The sequence below is a fragment of the Cetorhinus maximus genome, chromosome 2 (genome assembly GCF_964194155.1).
Source record: "Cetorhinus maximus chromosome 2, sCetMax3.hap1.1, whole genome shotgun sequence".
Taxonomy (NCBI): Eukaryota; Metazoa; Chordata; class Chondrichthyes; order Lamniformes; family Cetorhinidae; genus Cetorhinus; species Cetorhinus maximus.
In genome coordinates, this window is record NC_135880.1 from 70,296,086 (window position 1) to 70,316,199 (window position 20,114).

Genomic DNA, 20,114 nt, shown 5'->3' on the forward strand with positions numbered 1-20,114 from the left:
CGAAGTCAACGGGCCTTTGGCTGGTCCGTCAAATTTTTTGTCCCGCCCATGATGATTCCCGCCGCAAGCAGGACCGGAAAATCCTAGCCAATGCCTCCGTAAAACATCTGTGGAGCATCCTAATAAAATTCTTGACATTTCTGTTGCTTATTATCAATGTGCAAACAGAATCAAAATTTTTGAAGTGTAATTTTTTCACAGGATTTAGCCACTATTTGTGCTCACCCTTTGAGCAGGAGGTGAGGATGATTATGGTAACCAAAATCCCTTCTGAAAAAGAAAGGTCATTTAATAAAACTCAGAATAAGAAGATCTTTATATTTGAAATCTGGTGGTCTCTAGCCAGAAATTTAATTTAATTTTTCACATTTTCTATTTAATCAATAAAAAGATTCATAAATAGTGGAAAAATAATTGAATAAATAATGAAAAATAGAAAAATAATTTAAAAATATAAATTGGTAGCACAAATAAATTATTTCTTCTTAAAAATATCCCTTGATGAAGCACATTGTATTATAATTGTTATTAAAATTCAATTCTAAGCAGTGACATTAGCTGTGTTTTACTATATTGGTCAATAGGTGGTGCTCTAAGTTATGGAAGGACTCCATGGATTACAATGCAGCACAGAGCACATATATGTGCAAGTGCAATGATAGTCAGATTTAAAAAAAAAGAAATAATAGCTACAATGATAGTCAGATGTGGCCTGAAACCAAACTGCACCTTCCTACAAGCATGCTGCAGTGCTGACCTGTGGGCTGGTGGTACAGAGGAAAACCTCCTTACTGGCTCCATTTTATAGTTTCAGTAATTACGGCTTATTTATTTCATCCCACTAGTGCTGTTTTCAACCAACAAATAATGTCAAGCAGGCACAACTCTAGAAACACCGCAAGATGGCATATATCTGACTGATTAAAGATCCTTGCAGGACCGAAAATTTGTTGGCTGTGCTGCAGCTTTTCTCTTTAGGTGCTGCATGTACCTGTACTACTATGAGATGACTTTGCAATATATATATATATATAAACAACTATTTGCAGTGATAAAATTGGATTCCGTGGACCAAAATCCAGCAATTTTAGCCAATAAAGTTTATGAATTTCGATTTGCATTGTGGAGGTTTGAATTCATGAAACACAGGCCAGAACTTCTGCAGAGTGGTAATCACAGTTGGCTTGCCACTTTGCCCATTTTTACTTACCCAGTTTGGGAGCTGCAGATTTCTCTTCCGACGCAGGCCTGGTGAGAAAAGTGCTGTGCAGCTGGTTCAGGACTCCTTCCAGTGCAGACAGCAGCATTGGGGAAGTGAAGCCATGCCCCCCTTTTACAGTACTAGCTGCCGTAAAGCAGGTACGTTTAAAGGTCCCAGCCACATGCTGAAGCCAGGGAGAAGGTAAGTGTGGTGAAGTGAGGTGCCCTGTCCCTTTAAGAGAATGCAAGTGTACTGATCATGTGACAGCACTGACGAATCACTGTTCAGTGCAGACAACTGGGAACTGTAAGTCCAGTTCTGGAGGTTTCTAAGTGAGCATGTATAATCTGATGCTGTGCGCTATGTCTTAATAAACCATCACTGTTTATTCTTACATCAGTCTCTCCCTGTTATTGATTGTAAGCAGCAATTGATGAGAACATAGACAGGCATGCAATTGGCCAACAAACTTATTTACCCAAGATATAAAAGTGGTGACGAGGATAAAAACATTGCAAGACCCCTGAGTGAGAGTCCACAAGATGGGTGAGCAAAGCATTGGAAAGAGTATCTGTACTTACCTTCTAAAATAGGCCACAGCCGGCAATAAAAAAAAACCTGCAGATTCGCGATCGCGGGGATCCCGCCAAAACGCAAAAAGAGCACGAAACCTAGCAGAGAAAAGCCGACAGCTGCAGAGACAGAGTCAAAAAAAAGGTGACTGCTCTTAAAGCAACAATGCATTAAAAGGGTAAATACATAAAAAATGGCTATGGACAGAAAATTATAAGAGACCCCAGAGAGAGGACAACTCTGTGGTAAGCCAAACATCTACATTTGTCATTACCTGGAAAGCCTATCGGAAGTGCAGTCCCTTTGCAGTCATTCATGATGCCGCAGTTCGGGCATGTCGATCCATTCAACCCCATTGCAGATGAATGGTCTCAGTGTGTCGAACATCCAACTTTTTTTTAAACCACTAATGACATCGCAGGGGAGGAGAACAAGAGAGTGATTCTTTTGTCCTCATGTGGGAGCAAAACAAACGGGCTGATCTGCAGCCTTAATGTCACATAGCGCCCCAGGCTCGAAGACTTTCAACGAGTTAATAAAAATTGCACAGAGCCACCTGAGACCAAAGCCCTTAGTTACTATGCAGCACTTCAAGTTCAATTCAAGGAACAGACTTAACTGAGCATTGCGAATTCGGAATGTCCATTCATGATACGTTGAGAGACTGGCTGATATGCAGGATTGGAGATGATACTATCTAAAGGCGTTTGCTAGCCGAACCTAGTAAGGCATTAGAATTAGCGATGGAGAGTGCTGTTAGAAATTCCGAAGTTATAAAAGATATACAAAATGACGCCGTCCATCTGGTCGAGCGGGACAATCCAGCAACAAAAGGCGTGAAAACTTTGGACTCCACAGAAAGGCCTGAAGCACTCTCTAGCTCCAGACCATTGAAAAACAACAGTACTGCAGTGAAAACCCACAAAATGAATGAGAGAAATACATCCAGGTCTCCAGTGAAAGTACGACAGCTCAAACAAGTCAAGTGCTTTTTCTGCTACTGCTATGGCCACATGAGGCAGCACTGCAGAGAAAGGCTAAAACAACACTATAAAGGCAGAAAGAAAAATCGTGAAATATACCTCATGGAAGAGCCAGAATAGAATCAGACACCCATTCATCATATAACCTCAAAGCAGGTAGAACTGAGCTAATTCAAGTAGTCATTACTGTTAACGGACAACCCATTAAGATGGAAGTTGATATGGGAGCATCAATGTCCGTCATTGGAGAGCATACATTGAGATATCTGAGTAAAGGAACCCATCCTTTGAAGTTAGAAGTTTCAGACACAAAGCTGAGGACATACACGGGCAAAGAAATCAATGTGAAAGGGGCATGTCGAGTCAAGGTGCAGTATGAGGAACAGTCTGCAAAATTACCCCTATTTGTAATGTCAGGCAGAGGACTGAGTCTCCTCAGAAGCAACTGGATGGGAGAGATAAATCTTGAGGGCCCGCTAAGTTCTCAATTTGAAACCAGAAGTGTTGCTGCAAGAAAAAACGAATACACAAAGACCCAACGGGAGAAGCCCGTAGAAGTTACACCGGGACAGAGTTCAAGCTGAAGTCAGCATCCTTCAAAAGGAAATGGAAAATCTATTAAAGGACTTTCGAGCGCTACAAAATTCAATCGACTCCCAATTTGTGCCACAAGAAAGATATGAAGAAGGAAAGGAAGAGTTAAGCCTGTCTCTGGTTGAGTTAAAGAACAAATTAGTTGAGAAGAGGCAACGATATGTGATTCTCCAGGAAACTATTAATGAGAATAGGAAGGAATTGGAAGAGCTGAAGCAGCAGCGGCGTAAAAGCCCTGAAATTTTAAGGCTAGAAGGCCCTGAATTCTCAGAAGAGCTGTTGGAAAACCCAACTACTGAGCTCATTCACGTTCAGCTCGAGCCTGAGTATAGTCCAGCTAACAGCAAAATTAAAGAGAAGATATGGTTCAGTGCTACCAAGAAAAGAACACGCAGGAAGAAAAAGAGAAATTATTGACAGTCCTCGGAAAAAAAAACAAAAAGATTTTTTTCTTTTCCTCTTTCTCCTCACACATCATGTAGCTCATCACTGTATTACTTTGTGCTTGTTGCTCTTTATCTGTTTCAGCTTAGAGGGGAGGGGCAGCAGGAGTGAACGTGACTACACACGGAAGATGGTGAAATCACCCACTGAGGGACATAGTGGGCAACTGCCCCTGAAAAGGAGGTCTCGGAAACACCAGCCGAGGTTGTTGGGTTACAACGCTCAACCCGTCAAAGAAAGCCTCCTGAGAGACTTGACCTGTAAATAGTTATTGTGTAAATAGTTAATGTGACTTAAGCTTGTTAGCTGTACTTATAAGTAAAGGGGGAGGGGTGTGGTAAAGTGAGGTACTTTTTAAGAGAATGCAAGTGTACTGATCAATGAGTTAATAAAAATTGCACAGAGCCACCTGAGACCAAAGCCCTTGGTTACTTTGCAGCGCTTCAAGTTCAATTCAAGGAACAGGCTTAACTGAGCATTGCGAATTCGGAATGTCCATTAGTGATACGTTGTGACAGTTGCGCAGGCAACTGGGAACTGTATGTCTAGTTCTGGAGGTTTCTGAGTGAGCATGTATGATCTGGTGCTTTGCCCTATGTCTCAATAAACCCTCACTGTTTATTCTTACATCAGTCTCTCCCCATTATGGATTGCAAGCAGCAATTGAGGAGAACATTGGAAGGTGTGCAGTTAGAGTTCGATTGGCCAACAAACTCATTTACCTATGACATAAAAGTAAGTTTGTAAGGTAAGTGGGTAGGATGGTGGGTGAGGGTGGATGTTGGTGTTCGTTAAATAGGATGGGTCGGGGGAAGGTAGGATGGGTCGGGAAGGGTTGGGTGGGTCAAGGGGTGCTAGGATGAGTCGGGAGGTTTTAGGTTGGGGGTTCAGATGGTTAGTCAGGTGTTGGGGATGTAGACGGGTGATTGGGAAGGTAGTCAGTGGGAGTGGGGGTAGTTGGTGGGAGTGGGGGGTAGTTGGGGTGTGGGAATTTGTCAGAGGGATTGGTTGGTGGTGTAGGAGGGTGTTCGGGGGGGTGGCTAGGGGGTGGGAGGGTTAGTCAGGGTGAAAGGATAATTGGGAGATCGGGATGGCAGACGGGTGTGGGGGTGTAGTCGGGGGGGTGGGGAGGATAGTTGGGGGTTTGGTTGGGGGATTGTCGGCTGGTTTCGGAGGGGGAGGGGGTCGATGCGAAGGGGTCAGTAGTTTGGTTACCAAGGAGTTAGAAGTGGTTTTAATCTTTCTAAGTTTTCCTGGGTAAATATTATGCTAAAAGAGTCAGAACCATTGAAGTCTCCGATTTAAATCGGTGTATCGAGTGCTTCCCATTGCAACATAATTGCCCATCGGAAGTTTAAACTTCCTGGGCAATTCCTGTGTGGTCCTTGTGTGCAGACCTCTGGGGATCCCGCAATGCATCTCCTGGGGTACCACCCGGGTATGACCCTCCAGGAAACAAACGTTCTGGGCCAATTTCTTAAAGTTGTTCCTACTTGTGTCACTTCTATACAATATACATGAATTTTTGGTTAACAAAAGGAAAATCTGCTCTGTTTTGCTATTGTGGTAAAATTGTAAACACACTCCCTCCACTCATGTTTTTGAATTGTAAACAGATTCTTACTGAATGACAGACTGAGCAAGCAAATCAAGTTTTGCTTCAAGTTTTTTAAAATTCTTTCATGGGATGTGAGCATCACTGAAAATGATTTAGCTAAAGTGTTCTTGGCTGAATTAAAAGTTATTATTGTTAAATACTAACAATATGCCTGTGTAAACATTCTTCTAATCAAGTAATGAAATATGCAATTTAAGTTTGCCAACAATATCTGAGCCCAAGGAAGTGAAGACTAATTTATGCTAATAGCGAACTAATCTCAGAGCACTCTGCAACTAAAGATTATTGCACTTGGATTCATATAGATTTTGGATTCTCCAGTTTCCCCACCCACACAAATGTTGTTCATCTAATCTGCCTGAGAAAGCAAATGCAGTGTGCAAGATAGGTCAGCAAGTAGTTACTTCACAGGCTGGAAGAAAAGTGGACTCTCACCTATCTCTTTGATGGACCTGGGACAGTTGGGAGTGGAAAGCTACTCACACACATGCTCTACTGAATCATCTCTTTTCCTGCCATTTTTTGTGAGTTCTGTCAGGGTAGAGAGCTGCTTTCCATATTTGGACAATGGAGAGAGAGGGGTTACAATGTTAATTTGTGGCCTGTGTGAGTGGGCATCTGTCAATTTGGGGGAAACGTGGCCTCCAACTGTAATGCTGGACACAGGAATGTACTGTTAAGCCCAGTGTTCAGCATTTGAAGAGCAGCAAAAGAGACTTCAGTGATTCTAAAAATCTCTCAGATTACAGGTGTGCACAGGACCCATCAGCACAAGGTAAAGTTCTCAGTGAGAGTGAAAGTAAAGAAATTCCTTAGAAATCTAGAAATCTCAACTTTGGCCTCTTCCTCCTATCTTGGCAAGCCTGCAAGACCTATCACATCTCTACCTGTATTTGAGGAGTGGCAGTGGCATTGTGGCAATGTCACTAGATCAGAGGCCCAGGCTAATGTTTTGGGGACAAGGGTTCAAATCCCACCATGGCAGCCGGTGGAATTTGAATTCAATTAATAAATCTGGAATTAAAAACTGATCTCATAAAAACCCATCTGGTTCATGAATGTCCTTTAGGAAGGAAACCTGCTGGCCTTGACTCCAGACCCATAACATTATGGTTGACTCTTAACTGCCCCCTGCAATGGCCTAGCAAGCCACTCAGTTGTATCAAACTGCTACAGAAAAGTTGATAAGGAGTGAAACTGGACAGACCTAGAGGGGCTTTTGTGCCAAAATTGGGAGAGCTGTCCCACAGACTAGTCAGCAGAGGTGGCGGCACAGTGGTACACAGTCAGGAGGGAGTTGACCTGGTAGCCCTCGACATTGACTCTGGACCTCATGGAGTCTCATGGCATCAGGTCAAACATGGGCCAAGAAAGTAACAGCAACAAAGTCCCTGGGCTCATCTGTAGAATGGTATGTGGTAACTGAGTTAAAATAAGGAGGAAAAGAGGTGGGATATGTGTTCCACAGACTCATTAGGGTTTTTTCACAAATGTAATAAAAGCGTCTTATATCACACCACCTTACCTAGTAATTTATTGCTCTAGACTTGGAAAAGCGATAAAAGGAACAGGAGATACTGAGCCACTCTTGGTGATGGGCATTGAAGACCCCCACCCAGAGTACATTCTGCATCCTTGTCACCCTCAGTGCTTCCTCCAAGTGGCGTTCAACATGAAGAAGTACTGATTCATCAGTTGAGGGGGAGGGATATACGTGGTAATCAGCAGGAGGTTTCCTTGCCTATATTTGGCTTGATGCCATGAGACTTCATGGGGTCCAGAGTTGATGCTGAGGACTCCCAGGGTAACTCCCTCCCAACTGTATATGACTGTGCTACTGCCTTTGCTGACCCCTACTGACTGAACTAGGACATAGCTGCTAGACTGGGTCTGCGGCAGGTGGTGAGGGACCCAACAAGAGGGAAAAACATACTTGATCTCATCCTCACCAACCTGCCTGCAGCAGAAGCATCTGTCCACTCTGTGGTTAGAGAGACCACCGCACAGTCCTTGTGGAGACAAAGTCCATCTTCACATTGAGGATACCCTCCACCATGTTGTGCGGTACTATTACTGTGCTAAATGGGATAGATTTCAAACAGATCTAGCAACTCAAGGCCGGGCAATCTTGAGACGCTGTGGGCGATCAGCAGCAGCAGAATTGTACTCAACCACAATCAACCACATGTAACCTGGGGTGATGGGACAGTACATACCCAGGATGGTGACGGTGGAGTCTGGGACATTATCTGTAAGCTAAGATTCCATGAGGATGACTATGTCAGACTGTTGCTTGACTAGTCTGTGAGACAGCTCTCCCAGTTTTGGCCCAAGCCCCCAGATGTTAGTAAGGAGGAGTTTGCAGGGTCGACAGGACTGAGTTTGCTGTTGTTGTTTCCAGTGCTTAAGTTGATGTCAGGTGGTCCATCTGGTTTAATTCCTTATGTAGTTTCTAGCAGTTTGATACAACTGAGAGAGAATTAAAGAGTCAACCACATTGCTGTGGGTCTGGGATCAGATGTAGGCCAGACCAGGTAAGGATGGCAGATTTTCTTCCCTAAAAGGCATTAGCAAATGAGATAGAAGTTTGTGACAATCAACAATGGTTTCATGGTCATCATTAGGCTTTTAATTCCAGATTTTTATTGATTGAATTCAAATTCCACCATCTGCCATGGTGGGATTCAAACCCAGGTCCCCAGAGCATTTTCTCAGTCTCTAGATTACTAGTCCAGTGACAAAACCACTACACCATCAGCTCCCCATAGACATGGACTGCAGCGGTTCAGTAAGGCAGCTCACCACCACCTTCTTAAGAGCAATTAGGGGTGGGCAATCAATGATGGCCTAGCATGATGCCCACATCCCGTGAATGATAAAATAAAAGATAGTCAGGAAGTAAATATTCCAAGAGGACTATGAAAAGCAGAGGCCCAGGAAGGGTGGAGATACAGAAACTTACAAGTCCTATGTTTTAACACTTTAATTCCATCCTGTCACGCCTCTCCTCATTTCTTACTTGATTCCTGATTGCTGGTAACTGAACCTCCCCCAGCTGAGTTGCAATGCTTGCTCTCTTTAAACTGTTTACGTCTCTTTGCCCAGTGATCAGATCCTTCTCCTGTTGAAGTAATTGCCTTGCAATCCACATTGCCTTTCCCATCTTTTTGCACAGGATCAGTGGGCAGCTGCAGAAGACAACTTGCTTCAGCCTTTGGATCTAGTCATGTTAGAAACCATATTAATGATGTTACCATGCTGTCTTCAACCTTTAACCATTACGTACAGAGTCTATATTTTGTTCATCTTACAAGGAATACATTTATACGGTTACTGAAAATGAACTACAGCAATTTGTATTTATATAGTGCCTTAGAACTGAAAACTTGTGTTCTGTCATGAGTATGAAAAACAATAACATAGTACTCCCACTGTAACATTCACCATGATTTCCAGGAAAATTTTGTTATAAGCCTCCCTTATTAATGATAGAGCCTATTAAAAAGTATTTCTTATTGGTGCAGGGCTCGATGTACCATGCTGTATGACAAGTTCAGCTTTGCTGACATTTCTACAATGGGTCAAGATTTCCTATATCATTAGGTATATCTATGTATTTAACATGTTTACTATTTACTAAACAATAGGTTTACTATTCTACTCCACTTGATGCAGAAGAAATCTGTCCAGGATTAAAATTGGAGAGTGAATCACTCCAAGCTGCTCTTGCATATCCTCTAGTGGTTAGGAACAGAGCAACATCGGCAAGGATTATTTCAGATTTCCAGCAGCCACATTATTTTGCCTTTGTAATATTAGCATTGATCTGGATATAGGGTGCTTGACTATATGTAATCTTGACTGCCTGTAATGCCAATTGGGAATTGATCCAGAAGAAGAAAACAAAATAGGATAAATCTCAACAACTTTGCTCTCCCCATAATATTATGCATATATTTATTGTTCGTAAGACTATATTATAGGAAAAATTCTACCATACTTGTTCAAATCTCTGGGTTCCAGGAACATCTAAAATCAGTATTGTGTCTAAAATCAGCTGTTACCTTGTTAAAGAATTCCAGCATCATTGGCAAATCAATTCTGCACTGGAGCCCAGAAAATGATTTTGCCTTTATTTTCATAACTTTTATTTTATTTTATTTAATTTTATTTTAGTGATTCTTATTTATTTTGCATAACTGTGTATTATGTCTCTTCAATCATACCTTGCTGCCATTTTTGTTTCTCAGTGCACTCTGTCTTCTGGCAATTTATTTCCATTTCTTTCTGACTTTTGCTGGATGTTGCATAGTCTGGCTGTTCTGCACCCTCAGTTGGACAGGTGGCTGTCACAGGTGTCAGTTGTAAAGATTTGAATTCACCATCCATGTCTCTGTTCATTGTTTCCTTTACTTGCACATGATTCTGAGTGTTGTCATTTTGGTCAGTACAACATTCCATGTCATTATTTTGCTTGTTATTCTGTTTAGTAGCAAAATGAACATTTGTTGGTTCACCATGTAAGTCTTTTAGAATATTGTTCTCTTCTTCATTGCAAGTTGAGGAATTTGCATTCTCATGGTTTTGTTCAAGATTATCTGTCATTGTGGTAAGGGAAGTCTGTGAGAGATGCTTAGTTGTAAGAAAAGTATGAATATGTCCCACAGTGTCTGAGGAAGTACATGGTTCATGATTAGGCATTTGTGCTGCATTTGATTCACTGAGCAGTGTACCTTCCTCATTACATTCTCCAAATGTAGAGCAATATTGTGAAACATCAGCATTTCCACACATATAGCTGTTATTTTGAATAATTAATCTTTGATCAAGAACCCCCATCTGTAAAGTTGTCACTGACTGTCTTCTCTTCTTGAATTCAGTGTTTTTATATGCTGTCTTTTTTGTCACCAACTCAGCATCCAACTCAGAAACGGTATCCAAAACACCTGTAAATTCTGATGTTAAATTACTTGTCTGGCTCGTTACATAGTCACTTGTTGAGCTTGGTGAAGGTGGAGTGATTTGAATCTGAAATTGTTCAGTTGTTAGTGTCATGTCCTCAGCTAATTCACTAGGATAGTCACTATCTAAAGTTTCTTCATCAAAACCACTTTCTGTAAAATCACCCTGCTCCTGTGGCTCTGCAATTTGCCATGAATCTATGTCTCTGTTAGTAAAAATGTTCATTCTTTCCTCAGATAATGTATTTTGATCTGAGAACAGATCTGTCCTAAAAATATCAGTATTCCCATTAAATTCTGATTTAGAACTTGGATTCAGACATAACAGATTATCAATGCTTTCTTCAGATTCGAATCTAAATGAACCATGATTGTCACCAGCTAGCATAATAGGATTTATTTCTGGGGATTTCATGAGACTCAATGTGTCTGATGAAGACCAGTGATTGATTCTATTCCAACCATGGGAATCCTTGCAGTTTCCTCTGTCCTGACTGTTGTATTCCTTAAAACACATATAACTCTTAATATCTTCAATAGAAACTCTCTCTGGTTTACCTTGTTTCCTGGGAAGTGTCTGTATAAAGAAAGGGGGAAGAGGAGTAAGTGAAGAATGCTGCTGCCCTTGATACACCAGGTTTGGAATTTCCTTCCATTCCATCTGGAAAGCAACATTGACAGTATCCACTTCTGGGTATGTTTTCCTCCTTATTCTTAATCGCTTCTGATAATCACTTTGCGTGGATGGGCTGTTTATATCATCAATACTATTTATTCTGAACTTTGTTTTATTTTTGCAAAACTCATTCTTTGTCGGGCATGTTCCTAATGGTGTGGGAGTTTCCTCTAATGCTCGGAATCTGAGGTCACATTCAGATAAATTTGTCCAAATGCCCACAGTGCAATCTTGCCTACTATCTGCATAAGAGGATTCAGATCTTGAATTTGGAGATGAATTTTCCATCATTTCATTCAAGTCTGAGGAAAGATGTCCCTCAGAACACGCTGATGTAATAGAATTTGGAGATGAATTTTCCATCATTTCATTCAAGTCTGAGGAAAGATGTCCCTCAGAACACGCTGATGTAATAGATAAGTTATCAGACTCACTGCAACGCTTCACTTGGATTAAACCTGTGCCTTCAGGAGTCACAGTGAATGATTCCATATCTTCACAGTCATCTGCAAACTCCTCAGGAGGTGGAATATTCAAAAAGCAATCTGTATATAGACTTTGACTGGATGTGTGCTCTTCAGAGTGAAAACTGAAGTCTGACAGTGTGAAAGAACTGCAAGATCCTTTTGATTCTGGGTAACCATTGGAATGTAAGATTTTATCATTGTTATGTTTCTTTTCACATGTGAAATTTTCATAAACGTTTTGCTTATATATTGGAATATTATCCCTGTAGCTGAAGTTATTTTTCCCAGATACCCTCAGGTCTGTGTCATTTGTTGTTATGTTAAGTTTTAGCCAAGAATTTCTGTCAGTTTGTTGCTCGACATGAATTCCATTGTTTAAAGTTGCAGAGCACGACAACAGTGAATCGTGCCTTTGACTTGTTGACCACTCATCCTCATCTAATACACTTTCTTTGTTTCCTATCACAAAAGAAGCTCCATCACCAGAAAATGAAATATTTTTGATTTCCACTTCAACGCTCGATAAATTGCATTTCACCTTGGCAGAAAGCTCCTGCTCTGTGTTATCAGCTTTTGTTTTTTGTGGAGATTGCTGATGCTGTAAAGTAATTCTGCTTGATTCTATTATTTCTGGATCTAACTGTGAACGTTCTATTGTTAGTGTTATTATTTCTGCTGCAGCTTGTTTAATCAAAGCCTTGAAGATGATTTTGTCCTTTGCTGTGTATACTTTGTAGTCTGATACATTTTGTTGCATTTTGGATTTGAATGCACCTTGACAATTTTTCCTGCTATCATCATCACTGCTTCCCTCAGATGACTGTGTTACTCCACTTTCTGGTGGAGCAGCTTTATTTTTTCTGGTAGAGTTCATGAATGTTTCATCTTCTACCTTTTCAGTAGTGGTGTTCCGACAATCGGGCTGAATGGGCAAACTGCTACCTTAAAGGAAAATTCATATTCAGTTCATGTAGGGGTCATATAAAAGACAGGTTAAAATTTGTTATTATAAAGTGTGGGACAGGTAAAGCCATTCAGCCTATCAACCTCACTACATCAATAATTAATTTTCATATCATATCCTATTATTAACTCTGCCCCATCCATTTAATCCTTTGAGAAAAGGTTCCATATAAACAGAGTTCGACCTGCAAAAGTTTAAGGATATCCCTAAATCCTTATATTTCTGTTTTTTGAATCTGAACAACCTCATTGTGTCCAGTGGTGTATTTAATAATCTCAGTCTATACATAATCCAATAACTTTCAACTCCATTTCCAACAAAATATTTATCCAACTTCTTGAAGCAATCAATCAAACCAATCTTAGCTGTTTGTAGTAGGCTTGTGTCATGTACTCCATTTTTTTCTCATCATTGCTCTACATTAATTTTTCCCATGGGTTGGTATTTAGTTGGGAAGTTGGGAACAGATATGGGGGAAAAAGGGAATGTTCTCTGGTGGGATGTGACAAGTGGTTTTCCCCAGGGATCTATACTGGGGACTCAGATTTTCACCATATATTGTATGAAAGAATGAAAAGTCATAGATCCAAGTTTGCAGCTAACACTAAGTTAGGAGGCACAGTATATTATGTAGATGGGAGCTGAAGTTACATAGAAATATGGATAGACGAAATGAGTGGGCAAAACTGTGAGAAATGGAGGCAAACATACAAACATAAGATCATAGGAATTAGGAGCAGGAGTAGGCCATTCAGCTCCTCAAGCCTGCTCTGCCACTCAACAAGATCATGGCTGATCTGATTGTGGCCTCAATTCCACATTCTGCCTACCCTCGATAAGCTTTGACTTCCTTGTCAGTCAAGAATCTATCTACCTCTGCTTTAAAAATATTCAATGACCCTGCCTCCACCGCTGCTTGGGAAGAGAGTTCCAAAGATTCATGACCCTCAGAGAGAAATAAAATTCTTCTCATCTCTGTCTTAAATGGGAGACCCCTTACTTTTAAAATGTGTCCCCTGGTTCTAAAAGTGAAGCACTGTGAGGTCATCCACTTTGAGTTCAAGAAAGCCAAATTGCAATATTTCCTTAATAGTGAGAAACTAGGAGCTTTGGGGGAGCAAAGAGTTTTGGGTATCCAGGTACATAAATCACTAAAGGCTAGTGCGCAAGAAGTAATCAGCAAATCTAAAAGTGAGGAACTAATGTCCCAGTTGTATGGAACCTTGGCCAGACACCATTTGGAATACAGTGTTCAGTTTTGAGCATCTCAGATTTTGGAGCTGGTACAGAACAGGTTCACCAGAATGATACCCAGGCCAAAGTAGGAGAACAGTTGCATCAACATGGTTTGTATTCCTTGTATTCAGAGTTTTGAGGGGTGACCTAATAAGGTGTTTAAAGACAAAGGGTCGATAGAAATAAATAATTTCCTCTGGTGGAAGAATCCAGAACAAGGAGTCCATGCCAACAATACTCACATCCCAAGAATGAATTAAATAAAAAAATTCTATTGATCTCTCTAATGTGCCTCCCTTATCATTTTATTGCTCCTAAACATATTAGAACTTGGTATATTTATTTTCGGATATGTCAATTCAAAACTCATCTGCTGCAGCAAAATAGAGGTCCAGGTTATTTTAGCACCCAGGCTTGCAGGTGGGAAGCATGGAAATTCATGCAGCTCGGAAGCTACCTGCTGAACAAGTAAATGGTGGGATCAGCTACTGGGCCATCCTTAAGGGTCCAGGGATTGGAAGGGTAGGAGCGAGGTCGAGGCAGGGGAATATTAAGATTTCCCTGTGGGACTAGGACGGGCAAGGCCTCTTGCTGAGTTCACAAATGTGGAAACGTATACCTTGTATATTTGTAATCTTGCAATGTAGCAAGCTTGTAATATTGTTGATTAGTGCATGCTCACCACATGATTTTTTGGCTGCTGTGATGCCATGAGTACTCCAGGTTTTATCTGAAGTACACAAACTCTGTGTTGTCCTTGGTAAACTCACCCCTCTCGCATTCTCCTGAGCTCTACCCTCACTCCTACCCCCTGGCTCAGGCCCAACTGCCAAAGTCTGGGACCCAGCGGAATACTGCTACAGACCAAAAAAGTGCAAATTTTAAAGGTACCTGTTCTCACTTCCTTCCACTTCCATCTCTCTCCTAGCTCCAAACTCTGATCCCCAAAGTGGGACACAGCTGCAGATTAGGAATGCAAGCTTTAAGCAGACTTGTTCAGCTCAATGACTTGCAAATCAACTTACTGAACAAGCGTTGCTTTTAAAACAATTAAAGCAGAGAAGCAGCAGGATTAACTCATGAGAAATCAAATAATCTATTGGTCCAAAGAGCGAATTAGTCTGCTTGAATTTTTTTTGTCAGGATGGGGGGTGATAATGCTGACAGTGCTGCATTTATTGCCTGTCCATAATTGCCCCTAAGGCATTAATAGTTATATAATGTCAAATAACCAAGTAAGAGCGGAAGGTTTCTGATTCTTAAAGAGATTGTTTCTTGATGCCAGTTCACAATTTACTGAATATAATTTCATAATTTCCTATGAATTCACGGCTTCTGGATTCTCATAATGAAACTATAAGGAACATAAGAACATAAGAAATAGGAGCAGGAGTAGGCCATTCGGCCCCTCAAGCATGCCCCGCCATTCAATAAGATCATGCCTGGTCTGCCACAGTCCTCAACTCCTCTTTCATGCTAGCTCCTCATAGCCCTCAACTCTCTGATATTTCAAAAATTTATCTACCTCCTCTTTAAATGGTTTCAGTGATCTAGCCTCCACAACTCCCTGGGGTAGAGAATTCCAGACATTCACTACTCTATGAGAGAAGAAATTCCTTCGCATCTCAGTTTTAAATGAGTGTCCCCTTATTCTGTAACTATGTCCCCTAGTTTGAGATTCCCCCACTAGTGGAAACATCTTCTCAACATCTACCCTGTCAAGTCCCCTCAGAATCTACATGGCTGCCAAATCCTTCACCCAGTCTGATTGTGAGCTCTCTTAAGAAAATTGTATTTCCTATCTAAGCCAATATTCTCCTTTGCCTCAAGTCCGGTCCAACCAAATCCCTGGTTTCCAAGAACAAAAAAAGGCTTACATCAAGAAACTCAGATCCACCCTCTCTCCAGCACGCCCCTTCTGCCATTGGTTTTAGAGCCTGCCTCACTTCCTACCCAACCCATTGGTAAATCAAACCTCCTCCCCATCAGGTCCGAGTCCGTTGTTCCAGTTTAGAGTCAGACCCTGGTTTCTCTGTCATCCTCATGGGCTGCAGCGTTTCCATGACAACTATCACTGTGGCTTGAGATCCATTGCAAAATCAACAGGGAGACCAGGATATGATCCCCCTGCTGTTCCGGTCCTGATCTTGCCCTTTTCCAGTCCATATCTTAACTCATTTCTTATGCGCCATTGCATTCCTCAAAATATTCTAGACAACATTTTCTATCCAGCTTTGGGCTCTTACGACTTGGAACAGATAGACACCTTTCACCAGGTACAGCTTTACTTTCACCATAATACCAATCCTTGGAAAAGTTAAAAACATATATAAACTCAGTAAAATTGGCTAAACATGTGGAGAGACAAATTGGTGTAATATTATACAAAAGATTGAAGAAACAGAGAGAAGGACAATCTTACAGAAATTGATGCAAAATGAGAAAGTACAGGAGTACAAAGAAAATGAGTGAAATTGTACTAGAGCTTGTAAAATAAGAGAAAGAGTGGAAAACATACAGATAAACATAAGAGACAAAAAGAATTGGAGGGCAGGAGAAATAACAGTGACAGGCAGAGAAACATAAGCTTCATGTTTATTTTTGTTCATGACAGCACTGGGGGTGTACCTACACCACATGGACTGCAGCAGTTCAAGAAGGCAGCTCATCACCACCTTCTCAAGGGCAACCAGAGATGGGCAATAAATGCTGGCCCAGCCAGCGAAGCCCACATCCCATGAAGGAATAAAAAAAACCAATGTCATGAGATCCACTAGTATCTCTATTGGTGTCAAATTTAAGCAATTCAAAATAGTCAGAATCTATCAGTTTTGCAGATGATGATTATTTAACTTAAGTAATTTGTTATGAAATAGTTCATCTTTAACCTTCTTTTGTCATTAGCTGTAATTTAACATTGATGAATGTCTAAAATCAATCTTGACAGCCTACTTACTCTCTTTGGAATTGGAACATTTCCTTTTTCTACTACTTCTTCTCCTTCTCCGGGTCATCTTCAGGCAAGTTAAAAACTTCCTAATATGTCCAAATCTTTAAATTGTGAAATTGTAAATACATGCATAAGTAACAAATGGTATCGTGATAATTAAGAAAATAAGCTTTATTTTTTTCAAATGTTTGTTCTTTCATATGATTTAATGACACCAAATAATGGCGAATTAGTAGTGACTCTAACACTTGCTTTTTAATTTTTAGTGAATGTGGGGTCATTGGTTCTACTGGTGTTCTCTGACACCAGTGTGAGCTGGAGATTTATTTTTACTGCTATCCCCTATCCGACACCATTCTTGCAGAGTAAGGAAAATTGTAATGCAATGGAATTGTACTATAAGTTGACTTTGAAAAATAACCTTTATGTTAAGATTAATCTTGGCAGATCTTTACATTTTAATATATTCTGTTACATTTTAATATATTTTTGCCGAATTTTCTTCCACATTTAAGGAATCTGTTAACAATTTCACCCCCCCCCCCCCAAAAAAACACATCAGTTAATTAATTGAACTATAATCTGCAGCTTATCTACTGTGAAGACATGTTACCACTGTCATGGATGAAGCTGTGTTAAACGTCCTGACACTTATCAGTATTCAATATTATTTCTGGAATTGTACTTTGACTACATCAAATTATTAACAACCTCCCATTCTTAATATCAGAGGAGCTCAGAAGTAAAATCAACAACAAAATCAGCAATTTTCTTTTATATAGCAACTTTAACATCGCTAAATATCTTAAGGGGCTCCATAGGAGTATAATGAGCCAAAAACTGATGCTGAGCCAGAGGTGGAATTTAAGGGGGCGGTGACTAAAAACTTGGTGAAAGAGGTTTTAAGACGGAAAGCGAACTGGAGAAGCAGAGAGGTTTGGAGAATGGTCTGATGAAGGGAGTCAATGGTACATGAGTTCCAGTGTTGGAGGCATACAGCATTCTTGGAGTGTTGTATGACAGACACAAGTTACAAAATGGGTGAGGGTGCAGGGTGAGACAATGATGAGATTTGAACATGAGGATGAGAATATTAAATGTGAGGTTCTGGTGAACTAATTCTGGTCAGTGAGCACAAGGGTGATGAATGAGTGAAATATTTTGTGGGATAGACATTGGGCAGCAGTGTTTTGGATGAGCTCAAGTTTAAGGAGGGTGGGAGGTGAGAGGCCGGCCAGGAGAGGATTGGAATAGTCGAGTCCAGAAATAACAAAGGCATGGATAACAGCTTCAGCAGCAGGTGGCTGAAGCGAAGGCGTGGAAACATATCACAAATATGGGAGTAGGCAGTGCCTATGATGGAGAGGATGTTCGATCATACAGGGTGAAATGGGACATTAAGGTTGTGAGCACCATTGTTCAATTTGAAATAGTGGCTAGGGAGGTGGATGAAATTAGAGTTTGTGGCAGGGATCAAAGACTGGCTTGTCCTCCCAATGTTTAAATGAACTAAATTGTGGCTCATGCAGGATGTTGGACAAGCAAAGTCAGTGCATGGAATGAGACAGGTGTTGCAGGAGGTTCTGTGTCTAAAACTGGATAAGTCAGAGTGGAAACAGGGGAGGGCAGTGTCATTTAGCTGGACAATGAGGCATTGTAAGAGGGCAGTGTGGTCAACCATGTCAAAGACAGCATGAAGGATGTGGAGGGATAGTGCCACACAGGCACAGAGGTTATAATTTATGGCTTTGCTTAGGGCTGTTTCAGTATGGGACTGTTGCGGGAATGTAAAACATTTGAAGAGGTTCAGAGAAAGGATTGCGGGAATAATGCACAGGGATTTTAGAGACAAGGACTTTATCCAAAGACTTTGAAGAGGAAAACAACATTGAAGATGGGGCAGTAATTTGAACAAACAGAAGGATTAAGGTGTTTTTTATTGAGGAATGGGCGAGGACTGTCATTTTGAAAGGGAGCGGAAGAGTATCTGAAGAGAGGTTTACAAAGTCAGGTTGCACGATAGCCAGAATTGGAAGCAGTTTGGTGGGAATAGGGTCAAGAGAGCAGGTAGTGGATCTCATCAACATGTTGAGCTCAAAGAGGGCCCCCTGCCCGCCAATGGGGTAATGCCAGTAGTGGCAGAATGAGGCCCTTAAGTGGGCATTAATTCCACACTTAAGGGTCTCAAATGGTGGTGGGCCAGGAAGGCTGTCCATGAGCCTACCCACCCTGGATTTAAATGTGGCAGAGGTGGGAAGGTGGCGAGGTCCCCGCCTGCAACCCTCCCGCCTGATTAAATGCTCCCCGACCACCAAATTTGCCTAGGGGAGGGCATTAAATTTTGCCCTTCATGATAAAACTTCCATTAATTGGTTTTACCCATAGCTGTCTAGAGATACAATAAGTTGCACCTTAGATCCAACTACCAATCTGACACATTGATTCCACATGATGAGGCCACCAATTTTAGCACCTGTGGGAAGGTAAAGTCCCTTCTAGACCTTAGGGGCAATCGTTACAGGGGGTAGAAAATAAGGAGAGCAGAATGCTCCAATCAGTTTGTTTTGGTTAAGGACTCTGTCTCTGACATTCCACGGTACTCTATACTAGGCTGCATGTTTGTAAAGATCATGGGCTGAATTTTGTTGAGAGGACAAAAACCCCACTGCTGGGCCCAAAAACGGGAAGCTGCAGCTCCTGTGATAGTGCACCTCAATGGCCAGATGTTGTGGAAGAGAGCTCAGGTAGGTTAGGGGAAGCCAAGGCCGAGCAGCAAGCCAAATGAGCCCCTTATCAAGCATGGAGTGCTCATAAAGAAGGTGTCCCCCCCACCCCACCCCCACCCCACACACACAGACTCCACTGGGGGTTCTCCAGGTTTTAAAATGCCCTCGGGGACAGGAAGTGGCCCTTAATTGGCCACTTTAAGTGGCTCAATTGGTCTCCCAGTGGGTGGCTTATCCACCAACTTTCCTGCTGGCAAAAGAGCATTGGGAAGACATCGGGTGCTCCGCACCCAAATGCTTTCCTGGGTCATTTTGTCAGTCTTTCCACCTCCCAGCCCATCCCCAAAGGGCCCAGAAAGTTCTGGTTAATTTTCTAACATTTGCCTTGATCAGATCAGAGGGGGAGCAAAGGCCTGGGGAAAGCTGCCCAAAAGCAATTCAATTACAGGTTGTTTTGGGACTTGCTGATACCAGGAGAAAAAGGGAAAAAAAGTGGGAGAAAGGGAGATCAGCATCTCACAAAAGCAACATGATTGTTTATAATATTTAATGTAATATCATTTCACAAGCATTTAAATTTAGAAAAATAGCAATAGTAAATTTGAATGTCACTACATTAACAATACTATTTTGTCTTGCATGTCTATTAAACCTGATCATCTTTCTTACCTTGTTTAACTTGACTTCTCTTAAATGCTGCAAGGTTGGTTCCTGTGGCGAT

The 20,114-nt window shown here is 41.4% G+C and overlaps 1 protein-coding gene across 1 annotated transcript in view; it reads right to left on the reverse strand.

The window, feature by feature from the left end:
• Window positions 1–11,542, reverse strand: part of pdzph1 (PDZ and pleckstrin homology domains 1) — a 56,469-nt gene extending 44,927 nt beyond the window's left edge. Inside the window, exons 1-2 of the mRNA XM_078559252.1 lie at window positions 9,640–11,542; window positions 8,433–8,633 (exon numbers count right to left, since the gene is read on the reverse strand). Of these exons, the coding sequence (XP_078415378.1) occupies window positions 8,433–8,633; window positions 9,640–11,542 (2,104 nt within the window). The remainder of the gene's footprint in view (window positions 1–8,432; window positions 8,634–9,639) is intronic.
• Between the last annotated feature and the right edge of the window lie 8,572 nt (window positions 11,543–20,114).